Source organism: Camelus ferus, chromosome 32 (assembly GCF_009834535.1).
Source record: "Camelus ferus isolate YT-003-E chromosome 32, BCGSAC_Cfer_1.0, whole genome shotgun sequence".
NCBI lineage: Eukaryota > Metazoa > Chordata > Mammalia > Artiodactyla > Camelidae > Camelus > Camelus ferus.
In genome coordinates, this window is record NC_045727.1 from 17,360,045 (window position 1) to 17,375,251 (window position 15,207).

Consider the following 15,207-nt stretch of genomic DNA (forward strand, 5'->3'; position numbering starts at 1 on the left):
CACAGGTGCCCAAACCTTCCTTTGAAGGGAAAAGTCCTTCTGGATTTTCAGTCTAGACTGGGGGTCGGCAAACACTTTCTGCAAGAACAAGCTAGTAACTATTTGAGGCTTTGGAGCCATGCTGTCTCCGCTGCAGGTACTTGGTTCTGCCACTGTGGGATGAGAGCTGCAGGCAGCATGGAAACAAAGGGAGGTGACAGTGTTCCAATAAAACTCCACTCAGAAAAACAGGCAGTGGCTGAGCCCAACGTGGCCCTTGGGCAGTAGTATGTCAAGCCCCTGATGTAGGTGAAAAGGGAAACCTACCAAGGATGAAACTACGAGCTTTGGGCTGGACTGTGGTGGCGCTTAATGCCCTGGGAGCTCAGAGAAGAAGGTCAGGATGGGTTTCGTGAGCAAGGACTCACTTGAAGTCCACTTGAGCTGGGCTCCAGAGCGATGCCAGAAGGATGACATTCCAGGTGCGGGGACAGCAAGGAACAAGGACTGGAGGGAGGAATGGGTCTCACAGTCAGGAAGTTGCCTAGGGAAAGAGGATGCTGGCTGCAGACAAAACACGGACATCCATGAAAGACAGCCATGTAGTTAGACTTGACGGTGTAGGCACTAGGGAGCCATTTCCATTTCTTGAGCAGGAGCGGACCTATCCTCAGAGGGTGGGGTGAAGATGAACAGATGGGGTTCAGAGGATGGCCAGGGGGACACTGGGGAGGGGTGCTGGTTGGTCTGGGACCCCACCACCAGCTCTGCTTTGCCATTGGCAGCAGAAGTGGGTCTGGGGGCCTGGTGGGTGTGGAGCCATCCTGCTGGTGAGCTGTGACAGGGACAATCTGCACTATGATGACCAGGATAACGGAGCAGCACGTGCACTGCCTGCAAGGTGAGGGGGCGACAGGGCGGCTTGTGTTCCTGGACTTTCAGCATCGCTGCTCAGTTACCCTGCAGGGATTCTGACCCACATGAGCGGCTCTGAAGGCAGAGCTCAGGGCCAGAGTTTCAGCTCCTGATACACCGTGATGTTCCTTCAAACCTACCTCAGACTGGCAGCTGGCCCTCCCCACACGCCCAGTGCCACCGGGCACACACACCAGGGCAGAGCTCTGGACATGAGCTGACTCCCCTTTCTCCCCCTCTAGGGGAGTGGAGAATGCCGACATGACTGAAGCGCCTACTGTGAGCCGGGCCCTTTCCCAGAACTCCCTGACCATTCAAGCCAGAGGGCAGCATCTCCTCACTTCAGAGGTGAGGATGCTGAAGCCCCTGGAGGTACTCCGCCAGTCTGCAGCAGATCGAAGCTTTCCTATTCCAGCACCAAATCCGGCCTCCTCCCCGAGTGCTCTACGTTCCTTGGCCCTAAGGATCACAGGGACTGAGGAGGGTGGTCAGAAAGGTCCTCAGTTCCTCCCCCCACTTTTGGCCAAGATCCAAGCAATTGCCTGTGGCGAACATCACTGCTGGGGCTTGGCACATGGGGTCTAATAACCACAGGATTTAGGGGCTCCCAGGACTGAGGGGCGTGTGGCCCCTACAAGATCCTGAACCTTCTGGCTGAGATGAGGACATCAGAGCCAGAGAGCTGAGGGACACACAGCTGGAGGGAATGTCCGTGTGGAGAGCCGGGGGACAAAGGGGCTTTGCTGCATCTGCCCGGAATTGCTTTCTCATCACCCGCATCTTCAGCCTCACCTCTGGCAGGTACTGGGTGCCTGCTGTGGGCCAGGCACCATGACAGGCATGTCACGTGGTTCTTTCATCCTCATAGCCTGAAATCAACCCTTTGGAAACGTTATCATCCCCACTCTATAGCTGAGGAAACTGAGGCCCAGTGAGAACAGCAACTGAATTCCAGGGATGTCCTCACCGGGTGGGTTCTGAATCCCAGCGCAGGCTGCCTGACTCCTGAGCTCTGCACTGACTCCCTCTGCTAACAGGAGCTGGGGGTCCTTGGGCAGCTCCTGTGGGATCAGTCTTCTATGTGGATTGTTTCAGAGCTGCACGCCCATCCTCTGAGGTGGGGACCTGTGTGGTCCCCATTTTGCAGGTGAGGAAACTGAGGCAGCTCAGAAAGGTGAAGGGCCTTGGCCAAGGTCACAGAACCCACATTTCCTGGGCTCAAGTTGAGGCTTATCTGAATCCCACCGTGAACAGAGAATCCCTAAAGCCTGCACCTTCCAAACCCCTCATCTTATGGCTGGTGAAGTGGAGCCCCAAAGGGGAGTGGAGTCTCGCCCAGGCCCACAGTGGTCGTCGGCAGCAATGGGACGCAGGTCTCAGTGGAGTCCCTCACATATAGTTTCCATTTTACAGATGGGCCAATTGAGCGCGTGGAAAAATAAATGGCCCAGAGAAGGCTAAAGGAAGAGTCAGGGTGGTAAACCCAACTTTAGTGCACAGAGCTTCCCGAGACCCCCTCCCCTCCCTGCCAGATCCCCCAAGACCTGTTCGGGGGCAGGACTCCTGGCTTCAGCCAGCTTGACCCTGGGCCCGCCTCCACAAGTTCAGATTTTCTGCCATCCCAGCCCTGAGCCCCTGCCCCTGGCCCTGTGCGGTGCTCTGCCTCACCTGTGCTGGTAAGCTGGGGGTCTCGGCCAAGGGCGGTGGGAAATTGGTGCTGTATGCCTTCAACTTATAATACAGTGCTGCATGTCAATTATCTCTCAGTAAAACTGGAAGAAATAAATTGTGACTTGGGAGACACAGATTTGGGTAAAACTGAGTGTTTCAAGACGGGAGTCAGGGGCTTATAAAGACAAAAAGCCAAGAGGCTGTCAAAAGTTGCCTGATGAGGATTGTGACTGACACTGATGTGAGTCAGTCAGGAGACACGTGTCCTTAAGGAATCACAGTTTATTTCAGGGTAGGGGCTCAGTAAGTAGCTGAAGTTTCTGGCAGGTGTTCCGGATGACTTCATTAGGGTAATAAATGCTCACAGGGCCGGATTCTCTGTGGGCTGAGATGTGCGTTAAGTCACACCTCCTTCGTGAGCCCTCTCGAGCAATGCAGACTCAATTTTTATTCTTTCACAAAGGCAGTCTTCTGCTGCCGGGAGCAGTGACCCCAGCTCAGCCTGGAGGACATTCAGGTGAGCTTCAGCTCACTGGCTAGTGCTGGAGGAATAGCGGAGTTTGCCATCGATCTCTTCCCTGCAGGCGCGGCAGCGCCCACGCCAGCTGTGAATGAGCACAGCTACCTGTGCTCAGGCTTGTGCTGGGGTGGGGGCGCGGAGCGTCCCTCGACCCTTCTAGGCTCATCTGGCTGGTCTAAGAATTAACCTGACATGAGGCAGACTAACAGGAGAAAAATAAAAATTGAATAACACGTATACTTCCTGTGTATACCCATGGGAGACAGCCAGGGTAAACTGAGTGAACTCACCAAGAAGGCTGCAGCCCTCACCTTCAACATCCTCTTCAGCTAAAGACTAAAGAGGAAGCTGCAGGCAGCGGTCAGTTACAGAGGTCAGCTACATGGAATGCCCGGAGGAATGAGAAGTTCAGTTAGACAAGGGCTGGAAAGGTGTCACTTTGGTTTAGACGTGGGAGTCATCAGTGACTCGCTGCGTGGGAATGGAGGAAGGGAAGACACACCAGAGTGGGTGGGGACAGACTGCTGGTGGGGAAGCAGGCAAATCCTTCAGGAAGTTTGTCGTCAGAAGTAAGACTGTCTGGTTCATCTGAGAGGGAAGAAACAGAGGGAGATGTTTACAGAGAGGGAAATTTGAAATCATCACTGAGAAGGAAGAAGGTGCAAGTTAACTACATAAAAGTAGTAGGATCGCTGGGCAGTGCGTGACTTTCTTCAGCAGCACTTAGATGCCTGGGGGGATGTAAGGGGGAAGAGTGACAATCAGTCTGTTGTGCAGTTGGGAGTTTTGCCAAGTAAGCACACTGAAAAGACAGAAAAGGGAATAAAGGATCTAAGTAGGAGTTATTAAAAATTTAGCTCCTGGAAATTGTTGAGAAGGAGAGTATTTCCTTTACCATCTTACATTCAGTGATTGGGAACCTGCAAATTAAATTGACTAAAGCTGATTACTGTGAGAAAAAAATTATGTATGAACACATGCAGGAGTTCACAAAGCAATGGGATTTGAAGAGGGTAGCTAAAGTGGGGGCTTATATGCAATTTAATAAGTGACAGGAAAAGGAGAAAGGCATTTTCTGAAAAACAAATGACTTCTTGGTGAGAGGGGAGAGAAAGGGCACTTATGGTAGAACAAGTGACATTTAGGGAAGATAGATAACGCCTTAGGAGAATGTATGGGAGAGATGGCATGTTTGTGACAATGTCCGTTTGAGTCTGGTGCTCAGAACTTGTCTCTAATTTTAAGACTGTTTCCAAAAATTAAATAAATACAGAAAATGAAAAGCCTGAGGCAGATTTCGCTTCTCCATGAGGAAACATCTGTGAATCAGTGTTTAAGGTGACATATAGAAAGCTTGATGGCACTGTAATGATTGTTGTGATCCATCAGAACACTGCAACAGCCACAGCAGATCCAAACGCTGTCGTCTAAATCTTTAGGTCTATAGACAGTGATTAACGCTGGAAAATTCAAAAAAGCTATCAATCAACACGGCTCAATATCAACGACAAGTTTGGTGGGTGGCTGGGTGCTGTTTAAACAGCTGGCATCTGGGCTCAGTTTGAGTATATAATACTCCAGAGTGCTGGGTTTTATTCCCAAAATCTGCTTAAAAGTCAATGAGATGCAGAGAAACGTGATTTAAAATACTACATCAATTTTAATCATGCCCATAGAATGCAAGAGTATTTTCCCTTAATAAACAGTGTCAGTATCTTACATAACGGGAAGTAAATAAAATGTTAAGCAAACAGCCCAGCAGGTAAATGTTTACTATTTATCTTGCACATCATATAATTATTCTTCAAAATCTCCACATATTCTTCACGTGCTTTCGAAACCAGATCTGGACTTAGACTTGATTCGTCCATCAAGGCTGTGAGAGAGTCTCTAGGACTTAGATCCGAGTTCAGTAGTAGCTGGAAAGAAAATGAAAGAATTAGATTCTTTACTTAAAATACTTCATAGGTAACTAAATGTCAGTTTATTTTTTAAGAAAAGCTGAGACTCTTCTAAGTTTTAAGAAGAATGAAAAATACCTACATACGATTACAACACAAAATACAAGATTACTATTCTAGACTTTGCCCAGGGCTGCATGTTGAATTAACTGCTCCTGTGGCTAAGGATCAGAGACCCCGGTTTTCTCATTCTTCATTCATTTACTCGGCAACCATGTACTAAGTCACTGTGACAAGCACTGGAATCACAAGATGAAGATGACAGAGTCCACCCTGAAAAATCATGTACCATAAACTGGAAAACTAGATGAACAGGCAATTTCGGTACACAGACATAAATGCCATGACAGGTATAAAAGAGGGCACAGTTGGAACACTCAGAAGGGACGTCCAGCTTTGTGTCAATTCTGTCTCCTCTTTGGTGGCTGTGACGTGTAAGCAGATACCCAAAGGAGGAGGAGAAAGTGTGGGAGGGAGAGGCAAGAAGCAAACACAAAGAGCGGAGGCAGGAAGGGCGCCCACTGAGCCGGACACAGTCTGACAAGCCGCTGGAGCCAAGGGGCAGGGCAGGGGAGTAAAGAGATACAGCTGAAGCCTTTGGCAAGAGCCAGATCGATGTGGGTGTTTTTCTTCCAAGCTAAGGAATTTGGAATTTTTCCTGAGGGCAAAATGTTAACCCCTGACAAAGTGAATGACAGGAAATTAATTGTCATCCACCAGGGGACAGGTACATGAACTGTGATTGCTTGAGTCTGGGATTTTGGCCTCAGTCACTACCAAACTCGAGAAGCTGATGACCTCCATGCTTTCTGAGAACAGGTCCGTGTGCAGGTGACAGGCCCACGGGGACAGCGGGAGAGGAAGGGCACAGCCAGAAATAGAGAGAGAACACAGACTTCCTGAGATTTTTTTTAAAGCTATGGATCATGATGAATAAATGAGGAATAAGTACACTTATCATTATGAATGAAATTATGCTTTCACATTTTCCATTAGATATGTGTAAGAAAAAATTTAACATAGTATCTGTTATTCAAACAATAGAAAGAGGTGCCATTTACTGTTTACAGTGTATTTTGGAAATCAATGTCTAAATTTAATTCAGAAATGTTGGCAACATACCTTCTTTTAATTCTCTATCTGTATTATTCTCCAACTACTTCCGCATCTGAAATAAGTCAAATATTATTTTTAATGTGTAAGTTAAACAAGAAACACTATCATAGGAATGACAGCTAGCTTATGAAATGTGACCTTTAAATAAATACATTTAGGGACTTGACCTAACTTGAGGATTGCTTAAATAGAAAAAATAATCACAGAAATAAAATCAAATAAATTCCTACTTACTTTGATTTTAGATAATAGAGAACATATATATGTAAGGCTATTTAGATTCCCCTGATGGAAAGTACAATAAACACTGCCCTGTCAGATACACAAAATCTCAGAGGGCGATGCCCGATCTCATTAGCACAAAGAGTTTAAACAATTCAAGTCATGTTCTACACTGAATGCATTACTCTGCAGTTCTCAGAAAAACTGCCCTTTATAAAAGTTTAGTTTTTTTAACGTTAATGGATTTTTCCTTAAAATGAGCTTTCCATTCCTGCACTTTTAATTTTAAGGTCTGTTCTTGCTAATGTTTTTACCACACAATCGTAGATGCATAAAATGAAGAAGTGTTCTGTTATAATGTCAAGTGAAAATTCTACTGGCAAACAAGTTAAGCAAATGTATTTTGCTCTCTGTCTATGACTAAAATATTCATACCAGAAAATCTGCTTGAAGAAAAGAAAAGGAGAGGGTAGCGACAGTTTCAAAAGTTGGTTTCTGATTCACAACTTCCTAGAGTTAGAAATAAGGAAAACAATACGTAATTCTTTAAATGTAACTTTGTTTCCATTCTAGAAATTAGGGCCAACTTTTTGAAACATGACTTAATTAGTTACGTATTTAATTATGAAATGTGTGGGGACTTTCAAACTACAAATGTCCCCATCTAGAGTGTTTTTTTAAAAACCTTTCTTATAAAAGACACCCGCTCACTAAACAGGGTCTAAACTAGTCCACCAGACATAATAAACACTGCGGTGGTAACAGCGACACGAGAGCCGAGGCCTTTGTAAATGTTAGGTGCAAAGACAAAATTTGGGGCTACCATTTGCCAGTATTTTCAGAGACTATTTTCCGTAACACTGTCTGACAAGAGCATTCTACAGAGGCCTTCTGCCATCAACAACGTGACAACAGTGCCAGGTGGGTCCTGTGAAGTGAAAAACGCCTAACAGATGAAGGGAGAAGACTTTACTGAAATAAATTCATATAACCGTTAATAAGCACTATGCAAAATGTAGATCACACTTTCACATGAGCTGAATGTAAGATTACTATCTTTTCCTCTGCAAAGCTATTTTCCTAAATAGGTACTTCTGGGACCTTTATGTTTATTTCTAGGTGAGGACCCCCATGTCCAGATGGTGGAAGTGGTCTGAAGTCCAACATTAATAAGGAGAAGGCACCTGCAGTTTTACTTAAACTTTTCCATTTAACAAAAACACAGAAAGGTGAGAAAATTATACACAGGAAGACAATGTATCAGCAAGTTTTAATTCTAATGGTTTTTAATTAGGAGCATTCTCTCCTAACTGGCAGTTTGCAGACTATGTCCCATAGAAATGGAAGGTCCCACTGGGGACACTGCAGGATTGAGGTCAAAACTGAGGTCACAGGCTGAAAGATAATGCTGCCCTCTCTTTCCGAGATCAATTTGATAAAAACACACTTGCCACACACGTATACACACACGTTCATTTCCAAAGTGAATATGTTCTCAGATTATTGATACTTTTCAGTTAAAATTTGGTACCATTCTTATTTAAATGTTATAAACATAAGTACAATTCCAGAAATGAAATAAAATCAAGTCATTTAACTGCTTTGATTCATTATCCTGTTGTAAATAGGTTAATGTATGAAGGAAATGACACTTGTCAGTTTGTAACTATTAAATGCATGTATTTTGCTGCAGAGAAAGGAAATGAGAAAGTATTTGTTGATCAAGGAGCTAAAAAATTAAGTACAGAGAAAAAAGTGAATGAAAGAAAAAGAACTGGAAGAAGTTGAGTGATTGTCTTTCAAAAGATAGCACGCTTCCTCATTTGTCCATTCAGACAAAATGAAATGAGGGCAGGAGGGAGTCCACAGGGCAGAGAGCTGATAGCAGAAACAAGGTTACTGAACTCTGCCTCTGCCTTATGAGAAGTGAGCTTAACTACTGTGATAGTTTGATTAGAATTAAAATTCAGAGTGGATGTGCCCTGCCTTGGAAGCCTACTTTTAAAAGAAACGTGACCAGATTCTGCTGAGACGCAGTGCTGTGTCATGTCAAAAGTTAAAGTCTTAGGAATGTTAGTCGTTTTAGCTCTGGTGCACTGCTATAATCCCATTTAGAAAAAGGGCTGCTAAACTGAATGGACATTTGAGAAATTTAAGTTACTTAAATAAATCATTAGAAAATGTTTGAAAGTGTCAGTAATACACCAAAAGTCCAAAATCAATGAGTGTAACATTTAGTCTTCCTATTTAAAATAGATCTGAAGGACATTTATTAACTATTGTGGCCATGCTTCACGTTAGGCATACCAATACTAAAACACTCTTGAACACAAAATAATCTTTAAAACAGAGAAATTTTGTCTGTTATAATACTGTCTGGAATCCATTTTTAAGTTTTCAGTTCTCAGAAAAAAATTCTATGTGCAAGAAAATCTAACAGTGATGTATCTGCTCAGGATAATTTTAACTTTTTGTATTTTATAGTAATATAATTAAATAACACAATTGAGTAAAATTGTAAAATTGCTTCTGACATGTAGGACAAAACACCCCAGAAATAAACTAGAATGTGAAATCTGAGGGTAAAAATCAGCAAAACAGATACGGGGTCCATCTGTCACCGCTACAACGATGTCACGTGACAAGGCTATACTTCATTCAGTGGTAAGAGAGGCAATAAACCCAAGTGTTACGAACTGGAAAAAACTTGCTTCGACAACCAGCACGACTGAACTCACAGACTTAGAGCAACACTTCTGTCAAGTTAGAAAAAAATGCTGAGTAAGCTGGAACTTCACAGTAGGAACAGTCCAAAATGTTAAAACCTTGCACATAAAGGAGAATGTTAAATTCAACCGCAATGCCATTTTTAACATTTTGCTTTCTAGAACCATAGCTGAAAAGCTGTGGAAGTCTGTTGTTTTGTTAAGCCCCATGCAAAAACCCATCCCTTCCTGTCATTTTAAACAGTATGTTCACACCTCTCATAGCATTACTTTATGTTTTCCCAGCAGAAATAATTACATCCCTAGCAATTCCACAAGTCACCTTCTTTCTCTAAGTCTGACTAAGAAATCTGTAAGCAGTAACTGTACAGTAACTCCTGTGAGGCGCCCGGCAGTGCTGAGGGAGACGTGTCTCTGCACCCGGACAGAACGGGGCTTGTTAACCTCCCTGCTAAACCTAGCATGATTCGGCCCCACGGCCCCACAGAACTACGTGTACCTCGGAACTACAACACTGAGGTTAAAATAAATCATTTTCCAGTGTATCTAGAAGTACTAAAACATAGACACCTCTTTCCCCAAAAACATTAAAGGAGAAAACTGTCCTCAGGAGCTTTCTCTTGCATTGCTTTTGCACTCACACTCTTCCACCATCATCCTGCAAAGTGACACACTGTCGATTTTTTGGTGACAACTAATGAAAACATTTCGAGTTTGCATCATGCTTAGCCACTGGCGGAAGTGTTAGCCATGCATTTTTTTTTTTTTAACACCACGCAGTCCGGTTTCATGACTCTGAAGCACTTAGACTCAATTTACCCACAACACTGTCTACGAAACCTGAGCTTTTTTCTTCTTTGATTTATTATGACACGAAGCCAAGTGAGAAGAAATGGGTTGAGACCTCACATAACAAGGGCCCGTGTTACCCTTCTCTGCATCAAGAAGATCATGAAAACACCATCAAATCATAAACCAACGCGTACCGCTTTAAATGGCTATTTTAACAACGATACACAATGAAAACTGGTTGTAATTTAAACACTCCCTATCGTTGCCACCTCGGCATTCCTGCAGGTGAGGGCAAGACAGAGACATAAGTGAACTTCTTGTTAAAAATTGAAGTATTTGCTTTCCTTGACTACATATTTAGAAATGTTCTACAACTGCTCAGTAAGACATTTTATAACAATTAAAATAACAATGCTAGAAGTAAAATAGCAATTAAGGATGTACTCTTACAGAAGAAAATGATAAAAATTTTAAACTTAAAAACGGAACTTAATATTTTTAGTGTTACAAGTTTATTGAATTCATAAAAAGAATTTATCTTGGATTCCTTTACATAAAAAGCATCCGCATGTGGTTAAGTAGCTCAATGCCAATCATTTACTTATGCTTAGGGGTAGAAAAACTGGGCTGCAGCAAAACTTGAAAATTACTATCAACCAATGCCAAAACGAAATCAATCAGAAACTAAGCCAATCAATGGAAAGTGGATCTCTAGTTATTTGGCACTAATACTTAACTTCTAAAATAGAATTTAAAATGGAGCTTTTTAAGAAATTTAACATTTGTCAGTTTAGTTGCATCTATTGAATAAAGTTAATGACAGGTATCTCTTGAAAACTACAAGTCCAGGGACTTTAAAAAATTATAAAATTTGTCTCCTTTCTTTATTAGCACAATTAACTATGGCTTCTACTTAGTGTGCATAAGTCAAAGAAACAACTCAGAATTTCATCAAATTAAAAACAAGAATTGTATCAGAAATCTGAAACCCAAGGAAAAAAAGATAATATAACTAACCCGGAACAAGGGAACGCTCAAGTTAGTTGAAGGGTCGGAAAAAGTCCTGAAGCGCCTTCTTCGAGTAGGACTCCTTTTGGCCTCCACGCTAGTACCAGCAGCAGAAGGCGGTGCGCCAACAGGCCTTGCAGGAACAAAGCCAGGGAAAGAGCTCTTGTGCTGTCTCTCCAGCAGAAGCTTAGTGCTCACCTCGGCCAGCCTCTCATTAACCCTGCGAGGATCGCAAAACACAGATTTCATTCATTTCATTTTCTTCCTAAGTGATGTGTATTTTTACAGTTGCTATAATAGTAAACAGATTGTCCCATTAAACTGCGTTTTAACACCAAAAATACGTCAGCGAAGACCTACTGTAAACAATTACAGTTTAAAACTGTCCTAAAGAAGGACGTACGTGCCTGGGGGGGCGCTTAACTAACAAGTACTTCAAAGTGGGGAGAGTCAGAGATGGAGACGCCCCCACAGAGGACCCCCACTGCCTTCTGCACCGGCTGCATCTAGACATACTCACCCTCAGTAAACCAGTTTAGAAATAAAAGATAAACCATTCCTCAAAGCCATTTTCAAGCATTTGCTTTCACCCCCCTTATATACACATTTCACTCATTACCTGGGAGAAAGGAAGCATGCGGCACTGAGCAACAGTTTAGAGCCACCACCTCTGGGGGGCACCAGGCGGCACAGTCGATGGTGGGAAAGAACTCCGACAGCGCCAGGGGCAATTTCAAGTGTCCCCCAATTTCCCAAAGCTCACTTTGTTACTTCGCTTTTACCAGAGGCCTACATCAGCACCTGTTTTCCATAATCAAACAAACTCTCAAGCGGATTTTCACTTTTATGGGAAAAAAGCAAAAAGCCAGAATAGCGCTGGGTGTTTGTTTTAGCCCGAGCCATCAGAGGGGCAACGAGCGCCCCGAGCAGCGAGAGGGGCCCCACCGAGCTCCTTCCGCAGAACCACACTCAGTGTCCCGGCATCACGCCGCCACGGCTTAGGACTGTGTCCGTGAGCGCCTGTGCTTTATGCATATTTATTTCATGCATCCACCAGCAAGATGTGTCCTAAGGTAACTGCCTCTTTGCTTTACATCGACAACTTTCATAGGAACGCTCTACTTTTGGATAGCGGGGAGACCTGTAGCTTGTAACACTGCTACTCAGGCACCGGAGGTGGGACCCGCCCTTTCTGTCTCCCACACACCCCCTCGGGCAGGCCACCACATTCTTCTTAGCCACTTTGTGAACCACTATGCTGCCCTTCACCCCTATGTGAAGTTCCCCCTATTCCCCAAGCATGCCTTTATGTAGCGGAGACAAACTTAGAAGGGTACAGTACTTCGTCTCAGGGTGCCCACGAGCGGTGACACCAAATATCACAATCAACAAAGTAAATTCACCAAACACCAGCATGGGGCCCCTTGGGTTTACATTGTGCTCTTCCAAAACACAGTCAATTTTAAACTCATTAACATTTCTATTTATGGGAATTCCAGCTAGAAATTTGTGATAATATGGCTGTCTAAATTACAAAGTTTGCAAAACCCCTAGCTTAAAGACTAGATCAGGTTAAATATATGCAAATATAAAAAATAAAGTCGTGTAAAAGCAACAAAAGGCAGGGAGATGCAAAGTGCCCTGGACTGACATTTTAAAGGGGAGTTCATTTGCTAACATCATTTCCCCAAATTACACTATCTAGTTAGTTTTCACTTGCTGCTCACCTCATGAACCTGGCTCAGTAAGAATTATGCCTTAGAGGCAAATTAATGACCTGAGTTATTTTCTATAATTCTACGTTTTGACTTACGAGGTAAGTTCACTTGCCAAAGACTTTCTATTTTCTAGCTCTTGCAGGTAGAGTTGTTTGTATTTTTCCAATCTGTTTTCATTACAATCACTTTTAAGTTCAGGCTCCAGATCTTTAACTCTGGGTTCCGTTTGACTAACTGAAGCACGCTTATACTCTTTCAACACGTTTTCTTGAAATCCTGCTTGTGCCTAAAGCAAATTAAAAGGATACAACTTTAAAAATAATTATAACCTGAGTAATTACAGTCTATTTGTTCCCTTTAGTTTTGAGTCAATGACTCAGAGAGCAATTTTAAGTGTGAGAAAAAAGCTGAATGTTAAACTACTTATCATCAATGTCAAGTGAATTAAATCTGAATTACAAAATTAAAGTTGAATCACTCTTATATTAGTACTCATGTAATGTGATAGTTCAAAGAATAAAAGGATCAATTTAAAATTTTAAAAGTTGAACAATACAACTTAAGAGCAATCCCCGAGTGTGGCACAGTATTTACATCACAATATATTCTTCTCCTCCTAGTAGTCTTGACTTACACCAATTGGTCTTAAAAATGATTCTCTAGTGAGAATTGTTCTGAAAGATCAATTTAGTGATAGTGATGATGGAAACTGAATTATTTAAAGGGAGTAACAAATGCGGCCTTCCTTCCAGAAATCTACAAAACCAACTGCTATATGGGAAGTAGAGGAAACACATAAAATGTACACATCAGAACTGTCATTCTCAGCAAAGTGAGTTAGAGCACGTTACAGATCAGTGTCTCACCTGTAAAAACTGGCTGATTTCTTTTAGTTTCTCTACTACATCATGTCTTGCTTGCTCTTCAGTTTCCTGTCTGTGCTGCACAGCCTGCCTGAGTTCTTTCAGTGCTTCTACTGCATCCCGTCTTGCTTGCTCTCCAGGCTCCCGCTTGTAATGCTCCACTTGGCTGCGTTCCACTGGGTTCATTTCGAGGTGACGTCCTCAGATTTACTGCTTCTTCCTCCAACTTCTTCTTCTCCTCCTCTAGTGCTTCACATTTCCTTTGCATCTCTTTCACAGGTAACAACTCCTTTAGAAGAAGCTGAGTTTCTGCACTCAGATGGAGAACTACTGAAGATGTAGACTCCTCTTTTGCTGGAAGATCAGCATTCTGCATGAAAAAGATAAAATTGTTTGGTAATGAGGTTAGCAGACTGAGAACAGCCTAACTCTAACCCAGCATCAAAGGTTGAAATAAATTCAGTTACAATAAAGTGGCATATCTACCTTGTGGAATGGAGAAACTCAAATTACTCAGAAAATCAAGAAAAAAAGTTCAAACCACCAAGAGTCACAAAAATATACTGTTTATTTTCATCATCTTTGTTATACATTTGTACTTGATTTTACAATCTTATTTTCTGTAGTTGTTTCATGTCTTTCCTACATAAAATGACTACAAGTCACCTCTTAGTAGAAAGTCTCTTAGCCCTTCCTTCCCCAAGTCTCAACTCTTCATGATTTTTAAAGTTTAGGGAGATCATATTGAGTTACTTAGGGCTGAATTAATAAATGCCTCCCAAAACAAGACTTTGAAAAAAAGACTGCAATTAATACATCTTACAAATATGGATTCTAATGCCATAAGCCTTTCTCTGAACTACAAATATTTTATGCTAGTTTGAATTGCATGCCAAGGAGCAATGAATGATTCACAGAGTTAAGGAGAAATCCATCTCCTAGTGTAGTGGTTTAGTAAGATGACCGATACATTTTTCTAAACACACAAAAAAGCCTTAATTCTTGTAATCCTTTGTGGCTCTCCACAAAACAAGAGAACATACTTAACAAAAACAAACAAAAAAACTTGCTGGAATTTCAGTGACACTGACTTGGGAAGAACTGCTTTCCTTCAGATAGAAGGATTATTTGCTGAGACAAGGCAGGCGGAGGTGGTGGTTGTAAAACATCTCTACAAATTCCTTGGCACTTCCCCTGCGAAATTCCCTCCCCTGAAGTATGTACTGGCCTCAGTTAACTGGTTTCCAGGGGACAGAATGCGGGGGCACTGCTGTGTGGTTTCTAAGGCTAAATGGCCTCTGACTTTCACTCCATAGGGATGCTCACCCTTAGAACCCAGCCACCACGTTGTGAAGCCCAGGCCACCTACTGAGTCTTTGTACACACAGCTGTCCCAGCTGATGACCCCAGGGAATGTCCTCAACCAAAGCCAGCTCCAACTTCCAGACATGTGCATGAACAAGCCTTTAGATTATTCTAGTGCCCGCTTGATGCCAAGTGGAGAAGAAATGAGCTGGCTCCACTGAGCCTTGTCTAAACACAGATTTGGGAACCAAGCAAATGCTGTTTGGAGTCACCAGGTTTTGAGGCAGTTTATTATATAAATTATTAGCAATAAATCACTGGCACAGATATTGATATTAAAAATGGGGCACAACCATTAGAAAAGAACCCAAACTGTGGGGATGCCTTTGCACCTGGAGGTAGGTGAAACCT

At 42.9% G+C, this 15,207-nt stretch overlaps 1 protein-coding gene across 8 annotated transcripts in view; it reads right to left on the minus strand.

Moving 5' to 3' along the window:
* Positions 1–4,721: 4,721 nt before the first annotated feature.
* The window catches only part of LOC106731038 (ankyrin repeat domain-containing protein 26), a 44,201-nt gene continuing 33,715 nt past the window's right edge, over positions 4,722–15,207 (minus strand). For 6 of the 8 annotated variants that reach the window (XM_032471496.1, XM_032471495.1, XM_032471492.1 and 3 more), the window contains 5 exons: positions 13,495–13,861; positions 12,724–12,914; positions 10,920–11,130; positions 6,169–6,214; positions 4,722–5,004 (listed from right to left, as the gene is read on the minus strand). In XM_032471496.1, the coding sequence (XP_032327387.1) occupies positions 13,553–13,861 (309 nt within the window). In that variant the 3' untranslated portion in view covers positions 4,722–5,004; positions 6,169–6,214; positions 10,920–11,130; positions 12,724–12,914; positions 13,495–13,552. The remainder of the gene's footprint in view (positions 5,005–6,168; positions 6,215–10,919; positions 11,131–12,723; positions 12,915–13,494; positions 13,862–15,207) is intronic. The other 2 variants (XM_032471494.1, XM_032471493.1) reach the window with 2 other exon arrangements.